The sequence below is a fragment of the Alligator mississippiensis genome, chromosome 1 (genome assembly GCF_030867095.1).
Source record: "Alligator mississippiensis isolate rAllMis1 chromosome 1, rAllMis1, whole genome shotgun sequence".
Lineage (NCBI taxonomy): Eukaryota > Metazoa > Chordata > Crocodylia > Alligatoridae > Alligator > Alligator mississippiensis.
Window position 1 is genome coordinate 452,096,247 of NC_081824.1, and position 16,761 is coordinate 452,113,007.

The 16,761-nt window shown below is 48.8% G+C and overlaps 1 protein-coding gene across 1 annotated transcript; it reads right to left on the reverse strand.

The window, feature by feature from the left end:
* Positions 1–785: 785 nt before the first annotated feature.
* LOC132249444 (ral guanine nucleotide dissociation stimulator-like 1) lies at positions 786–15,257 on the reverse strand. Its single transcript, XM_059724585.1, has 5 exons — positions 15,234–15,257; positions 7,358–7,473; positions 5,294–5,374; positions 1,562–1,743; positions 786–808 (listed from the first exon to the last, which is right to left on the reverse strand). Exons 1-5 carry the CDS (start codon positions 15,255–15,257, stop codon positions 786–788), a joined length of 426 nt encoding a protein of 141 aa, XP_059580568.1.
* Positions 15,258–16,761: the final 1,504 nt, after the last annotated feature.

A 16,761-nucleotide genomic window follows, 5' to 3' on the forward strand; every position in this document is an offset into this window, starting at 1 on the left:
GACCTCAGGCAGTTCCCCGGGCTGGCCCTTGGGCTGGTCTCCTGGCTGGTCCGCAGGATGGTCCTTGGGATGGTCCCCAGGCTGGCCTAGATACACCAGTTTATTTTGAGCTAAATGAGGTGAGTGAAAATGGCTCTACCAGCCTTAGTTATGTATGGATAGTTTATGAAAAGAAGCCACATAAATAGAATTTTAACAATTGTTCACAAAAATCAGCTCTCTGTCCTCCATTTCTGATTCCTTCCCTCCCCAACTGGCATCTCCCCTCTCTCTCTCTTTATCTTAACTCAGTAAAATCAACTCTAAGTCTTGTTCTACAAGATGTTAACCTCTTAATTTCCACTGGCATTTCCCCTATAGTCTAACTCATTGACACTTCTCAGTCAAGTGAGGTGTCTGTCACTCAAAGTTTAAGAACCTTTTTCAAATATTACTACAAGAAATAAATGCAAGAACAAAACCCCTGGAAACTTCTGCTTGCTTTGAACAACAGTTGGATCGAAACATAGACCTGAACATTTTCTTGGCCCACTGGAACCAAATCCAGGACAGAACCTCATTAGACACCTATTAGCAACCTTGGAGATATGAATGTTTTTGGGGCTGAAGAAAAAGTTGGCCGGGGAACTCCCTTTTTGAGGGATGCAATGCATCTTTTATCCACCTTTAAATGCCTGAGTTTATCTGGCGGTGAACCCAATTCTAAAATAACACCTTCTTTCTGGAACATCCACCAGGTCAAGTTTATGGGGTTAAAATACTGCTTTGCTTTTGTATCCTCTATTTCATATATCATTTCCTTTCACTTCTGTGCCAAAGCGAGACATTAGCACATTGCACCAGGTCCAAGAAGCATACCCAGCAAGTGATTTGCCACAGGAAAGTTTCTAACTGGGTTAAGGACCGTGTGTCAATTTGATGCTGGACATATAGCATTCTTGTATTGCCACAGCTCACCATTGTTTCAGCAGGTCTTTGACCTGGAATGTAAGTTATTTCTCTGTCCTTGGAGGTCAGAAGCCCATCACTCAAAGAGGAAAAAACACTCACACGCACTTCCTGTGCTATGGTGGTCACTAGCAAGACATGCTTCACGACAAAAAGGCTTTGCCTGAAGCTGCCTTTGGTCAGAGCACGGTAACACCTGATGAGATTTTTCTCTTTGCAAGGGGAGAAGTAGGTAGAGAGCAGCTTTGGCCATACTTCCAAGGTGCTGAAAATGCAAAGGCAATTTGCCTCTTGGCTGCTGCTCTGACTCTTGTGCGCTGGCAAATTCTCTGAAATGCCAAGTTGCCAGTTTCCAATCCGCACGACCAGGCCTGTGATTCCCCACTGCAGATTTGTGTTTCTACCCACTCTTTACCCACTCTCCCAGGAGAGATTCACCAGGGACAGAGCCAGAAAAACCCAAAGGTCTACAGGGCCTGATCCTGTCGTGTAAGTGATATCAGGATTAGGCCCTGGCAATATAATTGTTGCTAACATTTACCCCCCAAAATGCAATTCTTTAGTGCAGTTTCGGAGATGATGAAGTGATAGCTTGAAAAAAAATATAACTTACTCTCATTTTCTGCTTCGTTTTGAAACTGGTGGAGGAGGTGTTTGGCCTCCATTTCCATGTCACAGCCAGGGACGTTCTTGTTCAGGTGTGCTATTACTTTCTGCAGTGTGTGGTACTTCGGTGGCTCTTTGAAATCTTCAGGGCTAAAGTGCAGCCAAGTTTTCAAGAAGAAGATGATTGGACTGAAAAGAAATACATTGACAAAATCCAGTCATAATCAGTCTTTGTAACAGTGATATTTGTCATTCAAACTTGTATAAAAAGATGAATCTATTCCTTCTGCTATGAGCAAGCAAGGAATTCTGATCTGGGCACCTTTTTCCGTAATCCTGGTCTAAACTCACTGACACACATTTTACCACTCTTAATTACTCATCAAACTAGTGAATGAACACTGAATTGTATCCTCAAGATGCAAAATATAGGACAATTATAACTATTTTTAGCTATATCACCATCCTCCAATTTGATCTAGTATTACAGCAAACAAAGTAAAAGAGACACAGGAAAACACGAACATCCTGCCCCAAACACAACCTTTACACAACACACAAATTGCCTGGCTTTCTCACTTTCTACTTTTCTTGCTTTCTTTTTTTCTTGCTACATTTGGGCCACTTTCTGCAGTGCTTCTCTCCTAGTGTCACACAAAGAAGAAATGCCTACTTGAGTGGGTAAACTTCAGCTAAGCCACTACCACAGCTTTTGAGGTCTGCCAGTCTCTCCCCTTGCTCTCCCACAGACAGGCAGGAATAATGCCCATTCTCCTGTACAGACATGATACATAGGACCGTAAGAATCACAATCTGGCTCAGAGCAGAGGCCCGGCTATCTCGCAACACTGTCTCCACAAGTGGTAAGGAGCAGATGTTTTGGAGGACAAGTAGGAGAAAGTGAATAGAGAGATGCATCCTCCGTCTCGATGTTTGCTAAGTCACCACGCACGTGGACATCCCTAAACCCTATGACTGACAGCCCCAGATTGACAACTTTCGAAAGGGTAGTTGCAATCTTTTCCTGAACCTGGTTATAGTACTGGCCTCCACAACATCTGGGGGTGATGTGTTTCACAAATTAGTGAGGTGTGAAAAAGTGCTTCCTTTTGGTTGTTTCAAACCTGCTGCCTCATCATTTAATGAGGTGGCCCTAAATTCTTGTATCAGGAGACAGTAAATACAGGTTTCCTTCGATTTCTTCTCTACACGCATTCCTGGAGCACGGCACATCAGTCACATTTGCATAATGCAAACCCACTTTACAATTCATAGATTCATAGATGTAGGGTGGGAAGGGACCTTGTAGATCTGCTAGTCCGACCCCTGCCCTGGCAGGAGAGAAAACTGGGCTCAAATGACCCCAGCCAGGTAAACGTCGAGCCTCCTCTTAAAGACCCCCAGGGTAGGAGCCAGCACCACTTCCCTTGGGAGTTGGTGCCAGATCCCAGCCGCTCTGACTGTGAAGCAGTGCCTTCGGATGTCTAGTCTAAACCTACTCTCTAGCAACTTACGGCCGTTATTCCTTGTTACTCAGGGAGACCCTCAGGGGAACAAGGTCTCTCCCAAACCCCGCTGGTCTCCTGTAGTAAGTTTACAGATGGCCACCAGGTCCCCCCTCAGCCTTCTCTTGCAAAGGTTGAACAGGTTCAGGTCCCATAGCCTCTCCTCATAGGGTCTGCCCTGCTGTCCCCGGATCATGCGGGTGGCCCTGCTCTGGACCCTCTCCATGCTGTCCACGTCCCGCCTGAAATGCAGCGCCCAGAACTGGACACAGTACTCCAACTGCAGCCTGACCAGTGTCGCATAGAGGGGGAGGATCCAGCTGTTCCCCCATCCCCCACATCCGGGCCACTCTTCCCTTCCCCTCCCCCACACATCTGGATTGGGGTTGCCCTGACCCAAACTGCCCCTCCCCATGCATCCAGATCAGGACTGGGACCAAGACTGGCTGCGGCTCCCCTCTGCAGTTTCCAGAGGCTCTGATAAAGCCTTAAGCAAAGTATATAGGGGATTAAAACACATCTGTTCCAGAGTGGGCAGTAGCCTCAGGAAGTCCTGGTTTGCAAGGCCATTATTTTAGCCACTAATTTATATTTCTTCCCAAGTAAACCCAAAGAGAAGCAGGTTATTCAGCACTTTATTAACATCAGACTTAGAGATAAGATCGAGCTTCGACCATCTCAGGTCCAGACTCAACAGCTGCTGCTTCCCAGAACATGCCATACTCGCACTTCACAGCCCCACAGCCCCCCAGTTAAGAGGATTTCCCGATGGTAGGACTGGTAGGTCAGATATTTTATAACGTGTAATGGTAAGTATTAATAATCATTTTGTAGTGTGGTTTGAAAACCTGTGGCTTTCTCTGTAACACCCCCCTGCCAGAATGTCTTAGGAATGAGCAATGTTAAACTTCGGAAAACTAAAAACCCTATTCATGAAACTTTGTAGAAAGGTTGTTTCTGGGAGGGAAGATGCTGTGTAAGGGCTTGGAAGTTAGACTCTCGTCTTGGATTTACTAGTCCTGGGGTACTGACGAGATGGCACATGACAGAAAAGGATGTGGAACTTGTTTTTTCCCAAAAGAAATGAAAGAATTGAAGCTACTTGAACCCTTGCTTAAATCCAATCATTGACAAGCAAGATCATGGGAGTTAAGACAATTTACTTAATGTGGGAAACTGTGTTAATTTACTTGCCGGAAGCTGTGCTAGCACTCTTATAGAGAAACTCAGAGCCATACACTCACTGCCGAGAGCTGAAGGGAGTCAGCGGGATCAACAAGGGGGGATCAAATATAATCCTTCAAGTCCTTTATACTGCCAGTGCATACCAAACCTCAGAGCATGCAGATGACAATGTATAGATGTGCTGAGGGAAGGTTCATTAGACTCCTGCCTCTTAAAAACTAAGTAATGGTCCGTATGGAACTAGAGGCAGAACAAGACATCTTCTTTTTTCATTTAAGAAAGGTTCAGTTTCACCATTTTGAGCATCCAAATGTAAACACAATTTAAAAATCCACAAGGATGAATGATTAATCAAATGACCAATTAACCAATGCTTAAGCAATTCCAGCATGTAGGATTTGGGGGACAGGCACCTGCATGCACACAAACACATGCACGCAGACATACACACATACATGCATCACATGCAAGCACACAGAGATACAGTCATGCAGAAACATGCATGCAGATACATGCACACTTGTGCATGCACAGACACATGCAAGCACACACTTGTGCATGCCAAAGATGAGTGCACACACATGCATGTACACATGCACGTGTGCACACAGGCACATGCATGCACAAACACATGCTCACAGACATACACACATGCATCACATGCAAGCACAATCAGGGCTCCATCCCCCCTAGAGTATGTTGGCATTTTCAGAATAGAAAATGAAATCCACAACAGACAATAACATGCATATTTGCATAACATGTGGTGAAAAGAAGCAAGGGCAACAAGCATGCTTTGTTTGTCCCCCAGAAATTACTGACCCCAAAATAAAGGACAGTTTCTGTTTGGTTTTCGGGCAGCATCCCAGTCTGTGTCAATTAATGTAGGCATGATACAGTGAATTCTTTGCTGATAACAATAAGGATGGCTCTGTGTGCATGTGTCTGTGTGTGTGTGTGTGTATATATATATATATATATATAAAAGATGATTAGTTTTACCACATCCCTTGAATCCTGACTGAGGTTTTGTTGTACAGCACACTTACTTCCCGAGGACTGCCCTGGAGTCCGCTGAGAAATCTGGACTTTCATCTCCTCTGCAGCTCAAGGTCTCCAGCTTTCCATGCCTAAACATCAAAATGGATATTTTAGAGAGCTATTTAAAAAACAAGCTCAACATACTTGGAAGGGCAACACCACTAGACTCTTCAACACCACTAGACTGCACAGCCCATCAGGGTAACAGGACCAGCAGGTGTGATCAGAGATCACGACGGACAAGAACGTAACTACGCCTTAGTAAAATGTCCTTGTCATATCCATTTACGTTCTTATCACTATTCTGATTAGTCTGCAAAAGCACAAAAGAGCAGCAGGAAAACCACTCCCCAAGTCAGAGAGGAAACCAAATCTGGCCAGTTTGGGGGGACAAGGATCACGTTGTGACCCTGAGCAGAGTAAAAGATGTGAGAGGTTTCTTCAGAAATCCCTGCCTTTCCCATAATTACTGGACTATCATGGCTACATCACGCTTTCACTGAGACTCAAATAAGATTTTTTTTTTTCTAATAGTGAGGCTGGACAGCAAAGGGGGGATCTGGTTAAATGGAAGAGCTAGATTAGCAGACCTCATCGTTGGAAAGGTGGGAGGGCTTGGAAGAAAGGAGAAGACTGCATATAGATTGGTGATAACTAGACCTGCTCCCACCCCAGGGCTGCTGGCTTAGTCCAGCACCAAAGAGAGTGTGTTGCACATCGGGTGCATCTACACGTGACATTAAGGCGAGCCATAAACTCTGGTGCACTTGGCGCCAGAGTCAACTGCTCCCAGGCACAGCATCTGCACGTGCACCCAGGACCACAGCACTTTGTGCCAGGGCAGAAGAGTCCCAGGCTGAAAGGGAGCATCAGTCCCAGTTCGGGGGCAGCACTGGGCAATGGAGGGACTGGCCGGGCACGAAGGTGCTACAGAGTGGAGCGAGGAGGCAGGCAGCCCCTGTAGTTAGCACCCTTGTGCCCCAAGGAGTCCCTTTCTACAGGACTTTGGTTTAACATAATTTCTTCTCCAGCTGTCAGCCCACCCTCATCCAGCTGAGGACCAGATTGAGACTGCCCTTTGGGGAAGGGCTGCTGTGATAAGATTTCCCCTCCGCCCCTCATGTTCTCCATACGCGGAGAGAGGCTGTTGCATTTTCTGAAGTCGTAAGCGTATTGAGACTGCTCTCGCTGTTCACTCTCAGATGGATATCACCTTTCAGTGGCATATCACCACAAAGAGGACTGGAAGGAGGTCAAGTCTTAGCCCTGTCCCCCTCCCTCTTCTGCTTCCTTCTACACCAGGGCATTTCCAGCAACTAAGTGGTACAATATGGCCCACCCTTTCGTGTTACATTACATTAGAAGAATTAGTTGCAAAATAAAGATGTTAATTATTTGCTGCTAGGAAAAATAGACTGTTGTAGGGAAAAACTTGGCCATTGCAAATCTATACATATTAAAGGCTGCCCACATTTTCCTTTGAAATATGCTTGTGGGAGAATTTAATGCTGAGACATGGTGCCTAATGGTATGCTTTATACCTGTTCTGGAGACCACTGCTAGGGGCAGGCAGGAGGCAGGGCAGGGTGGCACTGAGACAATAACTTGTTCAGAGAGCTACAGACTTTTGTTGGCCTTCCTCAGACACTATGAACGGACTTGCAGAGAGCAGGGGGATGAGATAGAAAGGTCCTGATCCAGCACAGGCCGATTCATGCAGCGAAGAGTTACGCAGAGGGACAGTGACAGCCTGGATTTGTTAACTCTGGATTTTCCCAGCAGTGTGTTGAGCTGTTTGGAGGACTGCTTGCCTCCAGCTGTCCTCTCTTTCCACTAAGGAACCAAGCAGTCCAATTTACTTATTGGTCTCCTTGTTTGAGAAAGTACTCAGCTCTGAGGAGGCATTTTCAACCCTGTTTCAACTGAAACACTGACTTTTTCAAGCTCGTTAGAAATACATGCATAGCATTAACTTCTTAAGTATGCCATCTTCAAAACTATTTGAGATCATTTCTTGCAACGTCCCACCTCTAAAGGCCATCACAGCTTCCTCCACAGCTCTTGGCTCTTACCTGCTGAGGAGCATTTCTAGGACCTCACCAGGAGAGGCAAAGGTCCTGTATGTTGCGAAAAATGTATGTATGTTCCCAAAACCCTCCAGAAGAGCATCTACATTTTTCTGCATGACCTGTGAAACAAAAGATGAAAATCGTGACATCAGTCATGAAACAAGCAGTCTCCCCGCTCTGAAACTCTAGTTCAATTTTGCCTTTTGAGAACACAGAAGATCCTATAGCACAAATTACTGAAATGTCATTATTTGATTGCCGGTCTAAAGATGGCTCCAATGATGAACTCGTTAGAACAGCTGATCTTTCTTCACAGTATTACCTTGACATCCTCCCTCCACCGTGTCAGTAGCTAACTGCAGCCCAGAGACAAGCAGGTCTTTCCTCTCCCAACCACAGCAGCGCTGGGACGCGCTAGCGGGGAGAAACATGTCCGGGACAGAGGAAACAGCACGAGTCCACAGTGGCCCTCCTCTGAACCAGTGCCAAACCCCACGTCCACCCAGTGCTGGAGGGGGGAGGTCTGTTACCAGAAGCACATGTCGGTAGAGGAGACAGAAACAAAGTCTTGACCATGTGGAATCAGACACGTTTTGTGAAGGAAGAGTGTTAATCCCACGAGTCCAGGCATATCCCAGAGGTAGCAATGTATTTTGTCTCCCTTTGTCCCTCTTCAAGTTTTACATCTGGATGCAATATTTCTTGTCACTTTTAGACTTGCCCTTGCACTGGCTGGAGCCTGATCCAAGCCCAGGCAAGTTAAACGGAACAAGCCATCATTGTTATTCGAGAGGCAAATATAAGTTATTAGTGGGAAATGGTCCCTGGGAGTGATTCAGGTACTTGTGTGGAAAGACAGCGGGGATGGAAAGTTCTGGACAGATAAAAGATGCAAATAGGTATGTTGACAAGGACAACTGGATGTTTCCCATGTTGTCTTTTTCAATAGTCCAGTTATAAACAGGAATATACATAGTTTCATAGTTGGTTGGGTGGGAAGGGACCTGTGCAGATCATCAAGTCCGAACCCCTGCCATGACTACTGGGGTCAAACAACCCCGGCAAGGTGTTCATCCAGCCTCCTCTTAAAGACCCCCAGGGTAGGAGCCAGCACCACTTGTCTAGGAAGTTGGCTCCAGATCCTAGCCGCCCTGACAGTGAAGTAGCTAGCGCCTCCTGATGTCTAGTCTGAATCTCCCCTCTGCCAGCTTGTGACTGTTATTTCTAGTCACTCCTGGGAGTGCTCGGGGGAACGGGGACTCCCCCAATGCCTGCTGGTCCCCTGTGTCCAGTTTGCAAATGGCCACTAGCTCCCCGCACACCCTTCCCTTGTGGAGGCTGAACAGGTTCAGGTCCCTTAGCCTCTCCTCGCAGGGCCTGCACTGCTGCCCCCCGATCAAGCGCGTGGCCCTCCTCTGGACCCTCTCCATGCCGGCCACATCCCTCCTGAAGTGCGGTGCCCAGAACTGGATGCAGTACTCCAACTGCAGCCTGACCAGTGCCGCATAGAGGGGGAGGATCACTTCCTTGGACCTGCTCGAGATGCATCTGTGGATGCATGACAAGGTGTGGTTGCACTGATGAGAAGGGAGTTCCCCCAACCTGTAGGTATGCTGCTGGTTCTTCCTCTCCAGGTGCAGCACCTTGCACTTGTCAGTGTTGAAACCCAACCTGTTCTCATCCGCCCACCCCTGTAACCTGTCCAGGTCCGATCACACCCTAGTCCTCCTTCTAGCGTGCCCACTTCTCCCCACATCATAGTGTTGTCTGTGAATTTGAACAGGGTGCTTTTTACTCCCTCGTCCAAGTTGCTGATGAAGATGTTGAACAGTGCAGGCCCGAGGACCGAGCCCTGGGGGACCCCACTGCCCACGTGCCTCCAGGTCGAAACGACCCGTCCACCACCACTCTCTGAGTGCGGCCCTCCAGCCAGTAGTGACCAATCTGACTGTGTAGGTGTCGATGCCACAGTCCCCTAGTTTTTTAATGAGACTGGGGTGAGAGACAGTGTCAAAGGCCTTCCTGAAGTCCAGAAAGACTACGGCCACTGCTACACTTGTGTCTAATGATTTTGTGACCTGGTCACAGAAGGCTACCAGGTTGGTCTGACAGGACTTGCCTCTAATGAACCTGCGTTGGTTGCCCCTAAGCATAATCTCCCCTGCCGGCCGCTTGCGGACATGCGCCAGGAGAGTTATCTCAAAAAGCTTACCCAGGACCGAGGTAAGAGCTTACCTCAGTCCCTTTCTCTACACGTTGTCATCCCAGTGACCTCCCGCCAGCGTTAACAGACTTTTATGAACAAAAACACTTGTTTCCCTGGAGATACCTAGATAGTTCACATGAGTCAATGCAAATCTATAGCCCTCCAGATAATGCCTGCTCACAGTCCCCAACAGGCCTCCTTGTTTGTAACGTCTGGACATCCACAATTCCTGGTACGTGTGTATCTCGGGCCCCCTCGACACATGCAGGTAAAGGTGTGATTAGCACTGTCGTGTGTGCAAATGCCTGTACGTGATTCACAAGACCCAAGTGCAGCACAGCCCAACTGGGAAGAGCCCGGCCCAGGGGTGAGTGGGGCCGCAATCTGCCCTGCTCCATGGGTGGGGAGACAGGGAGTCGGGCTGGGGCTGGGGCAGGCGCTGCACAGCTGGGGGTGCAAGTCGGGGGGTGCCGCTCCTGCTGCTATGGGCTGTGGACGGGGGCCATGCTGGGCTATTCCTGGCGGGGCGTTGAGTCGCGCTGTGCTCGGGGAGGGTGGCAGTGGTGCTGGGTGGGGGGTCGGGGGGCTATGGTGAATTTTGGAGTGGCTGCTTTCTCCCATCCCCAGAGCCCTACTGGGGCCTCCAATTGCCCTCCACCCACAGCCCTGTCCCCTTCCTCCACAGACTTACCTGCAGCTGCAGCTGCTGCCTCCATAGAGCCTGCAAGGTCCTCCAGTCTCCGCTGTCAAATAGCTGCTCCTGCCCTTCCTGGCTGCCTGCTCGGGGCCTCGGCTCTCGGGTGCGGAGGCGCTGGAGGAAAGAAGGCAGAGGGATGCAGCTGCACCCATAGCCCTCCTCCTGCTCTGCCCTGTTGAGGAGTTCAAAAACTGATTAATTGGAAGTTATTACTTCCAGTAGTGTAAGGAGCCAAGATGATTAGGTGTTAAGATTCATAGATTGTCGAGTTGGAAGGGGCCACGAAGGATCATCGTGTCCGACCTCCTGCCCCGGCAGGAAAGAGGGCCGAGGTCAGAGGACCCCAGCCAGGTGCCTATCTAGCCTCCTCTTGAAGACCTCCAAGTTGGGTGAAAGCACCACCTCTCTTGGAAGCCAGTTCCAGATTCTGGCCACCCTTACTGTAAAAAATGCCTTCCTAATGTCAAACCTGAATCTACTCTCCGCTAGTTTGCACCCATTATTCTGAGTTACTCTCTGGGGTGCTCTGGTAAACAGCGCATCACCAGTTCCCTGGATCCTCTCTGATGAAGTTATAGGCGGCTTCGAGGCTGCCCCTCAGCCGTCTCTTGTAAAGACCGAAGAAATCCAGATCTCTCAACATCCCCTCACAGGGTCTTTCACAGAGACCACTAATTATGCGAGTGGCCCTCCTCTGGACCCTCTCCAGATTCTCTGTGTCCCTCCTGGAGTACGGCACCCAAAACTGGACACGGTACTCCAGCTGCAGCCTGACCAGTGCTGCATCGAGCGGGAGCATCACCTCCCTCGATCTGTTGCTCATGCATCTGCTAATACACGACAAGGCGCAATTGGCTTTGTTGATGGCCTCGTTACACTGCTAGCTCGTGTTCATCTTGGAGTCAACTGTGACTCCAAGATCCCTCTCAGCCTCTGAGCCACTGAGGAGGTCATGCCCCAACCTGGCGGTGTGCTGGGGATTCCTCCTGCCTCGGTGCAGTACCCTGCATTTATCTTTGTTGAACTCAATCCTATTTTGTTCCGCCCATTGATCCAACCTGTCCAGGTCAGCCTGTATCTGCTACCTGCCCTCCAGTGTATTAATTTTTCCCCATAACTTAGTATCATCTGCGAACTTGCAGAGGGTGCTTTCCATACCCTCCTCCAAATCGCTGATGAAAATATTACATGACACCAGTTGAAGGACCAAACCCCACAAGACCCCACTGCCCACCTCCATCCGGACCAAGAACGACCCGGCTACCACCACTCTCTGGGTGCTAAGCATATCTATACCTTTCAAAAGAAAACAAAAATAAATCAGAGGGACAAAAACAGAAAAATAAATCAACATGCATTGTACCATTTCTTTGCACACATAAATCGTGTCCCGATGAGTGTGCACATGCAGTTTGTGGTACTTCAAACCCGTTTCAGACCCCATAGACCACATGTGGCACACATGCACTCCTTTGCCATGCTGCAGATTTATAGTGTGGTGCCCAAATTTGACACTGGGAGCTCCTGGTGTCAAAAAACAAAAGAAATCAAAGGTGGCACAGTGCACATGGCACCTACGTGTGCTGCCAGAAACAGAGCCTGGCTGGACAGAGCTATGCTCTGGCACCTGGGCAGGCTCCAAGCAGCAGGATTGCTGCCACTGCTGCCCTGGGAGGCCCCAAGTCAAGTTGCTGGGGCCAGCACAGCTGCTGGCTCCAGCCTCCCACCCCCACCCAAGGCAGCTTGCCCTGCACCAATCCCATGTGCAAGGGCTTGCACCGCAGCATAAAAGAAATTTATGTCACCTCTATTTTTGCTGTGGCAACCGCATGCCTCTGCGTATGGAGACACACTCATAATGATTGTGCCCTGCTTTTATATCCATGCATCGTCATTCATCCTGAAAGATTACAGTGCTTCCCAAAATACAGACTGGACATACCACTGACCTTCGGCCACCCCCGGCAGATACACAGACACGTAGCACACCTGATAGCTAGGGCCTGGGGGAGAAGAATGAGGGGGAACGATGGAAAGACGTTATCCAGGGGACAGGTCTGAAATGACGGGACGGTCTCTCCAGGAGTGAAGGACTAGTGCTGAATTATGTGCACAACAAGGGACAGGGGAACCACAAGCATTGCAGCCAAGGTGGCAGAAGATCCATGTCAATGGGAGAGGGAGAAGTTAAAAAGAAAATGCGAGGATTATTAACTTAACTTCATTTCATCTACTTTACTCTGTGTCCTCTGAGCTGAGATATGTTGAATTAAGTTTCAGGAAGACTAAACAGTGGTGAAGATTTCCGTGTTTTGCATTTCCATTGTAGGCAGGACAAAACACTTCTTGCATTGCAGGGAAATGAAGTTCTAGTAACCGCTGTCCTGATCATCTTTTCTCATGTGAGCAATGGTCTGAATTACCATAAGGGGGTAACATGGACGGGAGGGAAACAGCCTGTGCCACAGCAACCTGGAGGGGAGGAGTCCATGAAAAAGCCTCTCATCCAAACTGCTGGAAGATGTGAGATTCCCCCAGGATTTATGAAGTAGAGCTTTGCGCCTAGGCAACACTGAGAGGATGACAAATTAGAAATGCCTGCCTAGGACACAGTATGTTTCTGTCTTCGATTGAAAATCTCCTGCAGCATCTCATGAATGAATACTGTTTTCCTCTTAATGGCATATAGTCTAATTTTGATAACTGATAGATGAAATGTATCATTCTTAAGACAAAAACCCTTAAAATGAAAGCTGAAGAAATGGATACAGAAGGAGAGCACAATACTGCTGAAAGCATGCATTACTAAAAGCAAAATGCAAAAACTTTTCTATTATTTCAGTGAGTCACTATGAGCTCCTATACGCAGGCAGGGAGCCTGCTCTGACACGCTGGAAATGCAGCACGTTGGAGCAAACTATATGAACCAAGTCTGCGAGAGCCTGGACATCATTGCGCTCCAGCAGGCAGTAGAAAGAAGGACACCCAGAGTTAGTCCAATGGTATTAATACCACAGGATTCATAAAGAAGAATATTTCAACTTAGTGCCGTGGTCTTGTGTTTTAGAAAGAGGAATTGTGTAAAGAAAAATGGGGAAGATCCTAAAGTTAAAATTAAATAAATGTATATCCTTACTTTAATTTCAAAAGCATGCCATAATGGAGACACAGACCATGAGCACACTGCCACAGAGCCAGACCTCTTAACAAAAAAAGGAAGCAGGAAGGCATGAAAGAAAAGTGTTATGATATTAAATAGCAAGTTTTAGGAGACTGTTTGCATCAACTCGTTTAGAAAATGGAAATTGAAATCCAAAAGAAGCCCACAGAGCCTGAAGTCTAGCGTGAGAAGGGGAGAGCAGGATGTTACGTGGGGAGCAAACTGTTCGTCGATTCATGCACTGTCAGGCCTGCAAGGACCTTGTCGATCCTCGGGTCCACCCCTGCACCAGGCAGGACAAGACACAGGGGGTCAAGTGACCGCGGCGCGGTGACATTCCCGTCTCCTCCTGAAGATTTCCAAGGGAGGTGACTGCACCCCTCAGGGTCACAGTCAGGGCGGCCAGGATCTGGAACCAGCTGCCAAGGGAAGTGGTGCTGGCTCCTACCTTCGGGGTCTTTCCAAGGAGCCTGGATAACTACCCAGCTGGGTCACATGAGCTTCAACGTACCAGGGCTCATATGAGCCCAGTATTCATTCCTGCCCAGGGCAGGGGGTCCGACTCGATGATCTGCTCAGGTCGCTTCTCACCCTACATCTATGAAGCTATGAACCACCACTGCGGGGAGTTTATTCCAGGCTGGACACTCAATTAAACACATAGAAATACATTTTTAAAATAGATTAAAGCAGGAAACTTGGAAAAGAAACAGTGCATCGATGGGACTACTAAGGCATTAAAGGAGAAGAAGACCCCAAAGAAGACCCTTCAAGGCTATCATCCAACACAAAACACTTTAATAATCAGGTTTTGCTTATGCAAATCCCCCAGAGTCAATGGACGGCAACCAATGAAACTGGAAGCAGAATTTAGGGGTCAGTTCAATTACCAAAAAAGCCAACAGAAAAACTGTTCTTGTTGGGTTGAGCCCTCAGCCCTTTTCCTCAGTGTTTAACCAGGGCAAAGTTAGCCTCAATAGCATCTTCTCCTTCCCTAGAATAAAGAGGGGAAATGAAAATGAAGTAAGGCTTCATTGTCGTCTGCGGGCCTCGGGGGATCTTTTCTGGTCCTGCTCCAGAGCTCACTCCACCGCTATGCACAGACACCTGGCTGGGCCATCTTCTTTCCAGTGCAGCTCTCTGCCCTTCCCCTCGCCATGAAAACAGAGTCGTTACACGGAGATGGCATTATCACATTTAACATCACGTGCTGCTGTCGACAGCGACAGGAGTGTTTGATCACACGCACTACTCATTTCCTTACCACGCATTGTGAATGTCTGCTGAGCACTGCATTCTTCAAGTAACACCTGAATCTCTCAAATTAGGCGAGGCAAAAAGAGCGTATAACAGTGAGAATTGACATCTCTATTTGATTTACCTTCCTGTGTCTCCAAAGGATCCCATGGTTGTATCCTGGGATAAGAAGCTATCCAGTTTTCTGTAGCTGTATGAAAGAAAAAAGGAAGAGCAAGTTGAAACCACAATTCCCAGTTACTTGATGTCTGGAGTGAGGGGCAGCATCATGGCCCGGGGGGCAGGGTACTGCAGTTTGGGGGTGAGGGGCACTGGCAGGGCTGGGGTCAGTGGGTTGGGAGTGAGGGGCAGCAGCAGGGCTGGCGGGGGCTGTGGCTTGGCACTGAGGGGCAACAGCATGGGCAGTGACAGGGCACTGGCATGTCCCTGCCCTCACCCTGTCATATCCCCCCATCCCCCCTCCGCCATGTGACAGGTGTCCTGCATTTTGGACCTGGAAATATGGAAACCCTAAAGCAACCATCCGCATCCTCACTGCCCCGTCCGCTGCACCCCTCACCATGCCTGCCCCGCCAAACACCATCGCTCCAAGCACTCCCCCCGCCTCCCCCCATGGCAGGCAAGCACACCTAGTCTTCAGTCCTTGGCTTGCTACTGGAGCGGACTGAAGTCATGTTTAGGAAAGAAACGAAAGCATAAAAGTGACAATACCCCCAGCCACAAGTCACCCACCCTAGGACTCCCCAAGTGTGGGTGCAAACACCCCCCTCATTTGCCCACACTTACCCTTGCGGTCAGGGTGATCGCAAGGACACGGGTGTGACCTGACAACAACCAGTGTCGGGTCGGGAGCAGTTGACCTGCTGTGTGCGTCTCCAAGAGCCGCACGGCGACGAGCCGGTTCTAGAAGGGGCCATTGTGATGCGTGTCACGTTCTCCGGGTCTGCCCACCTGCACGTCTCGGCCGTGTCCGGCCGCACCGCTGCATCAGCCACCGGGTGTGAGACAGGGCTTGGCTTGCACACGACCTGATGGTACTCACAAGGAGGGACTCCAACCAGGACTGGACCCTGCAAGGGTTTCCCTCCAGGGCACTGTGACAGCGGATGAGGAAAGGGACTCCAACAACAGCTCCTAACGAACACCATTTATTGTGTGTGCACAAGAACATACGGCCCAGGTCTATCTCACACGTGTTCCCTGCGGTGACGTAACCTCTATTTCTGTAGGCCGGGGGGCTCCCGCTGGCTCCCAGCTCTGAGCTGGGGGAAATACACTGTATTACTTGCTGCCTACTGTCGGCCCTTTGACGCTGTGGATCCTCCCAGTCTCTCAGCATTGCACCGCTTTCATGGGCAACTTCCCTCAGTTTCCCTTCAAGCCCTTTCCCTTTCTGGAGGGCGAAATGTTTAACCAGATCCGTGCCCTGGATCTCCCTCTTCTGCCTTTGGACAAACAGCCCTTTCACCAGAGCTGCGGCTGAAGAGGCTCTTTCATGGATATCATGTGCTTACTGCGCCTTGAGGTAATGCTCCTTCTCTGCCATCCTCATTTTACCTTTCCTGCCTGCTTCCTTAACGATAATGGCGCTATCTCTTTCGCTTGAGATGAACGGACTGCAAGATGGACGTATCTTGGTTGAACGACTGTGTTGTGAGATTAGTCCTCGAGAGCTCGATGTCTTCAAATCCCTGAGAGGTGGCAATGGACAGGATGGAGACGTGTCCTGTTTTCTTCAGCCACAGCAACAGACTCAGAGTAAATCAAGAATTGCAGCAGGGGATATTTTGGTTCGATATAAGACCTTTCGCTCTATATGAGGGTGATTTTTTTTAGGTTTTTTGGAACACGGAAATGGGCTACCCGGAGAGTTATGCAATCTCCATGCTTGCCAATGCATAAGAGCAGAGTTGATCCTTGGCTGGACGGGTTTGTAGGGCGTGCTCCTGCCTTGAGCAGGGGGTGACTAGACGGCCCCGACGTCTCTTCCAGTCCCATAGTTGGTGATTCGATGCTCTCTTGGTGTGCTACTCCAGGGACAGAAGCAGTGGCATAAGAAGATTAGATAAATCCCTTTTGTCACTAAG

Bases quoted from the DNA above. Each gene is read 5' to 3' on its own strand.
- LOC132249444 (XM_059724585.1), bottom strand. From the start codon at position 15,257: ATGGTGTTTGGCGGGGCAGGCATG. The intron at 7,474-15,233 runs GTGAGGGGTGCA...TTTGTTTCACAG, and splicing joins TGTTTGGCGGGGCAGGCATG to GTCATGCAGAAAAATGTAGA. The intron at 809-1,561 runs GTAAGTTATATT...GCTTTGGCACAG, and splicing joins AAACGAAGCAGAAAATGAGA to AAGTGAAAGGAAATGATATA.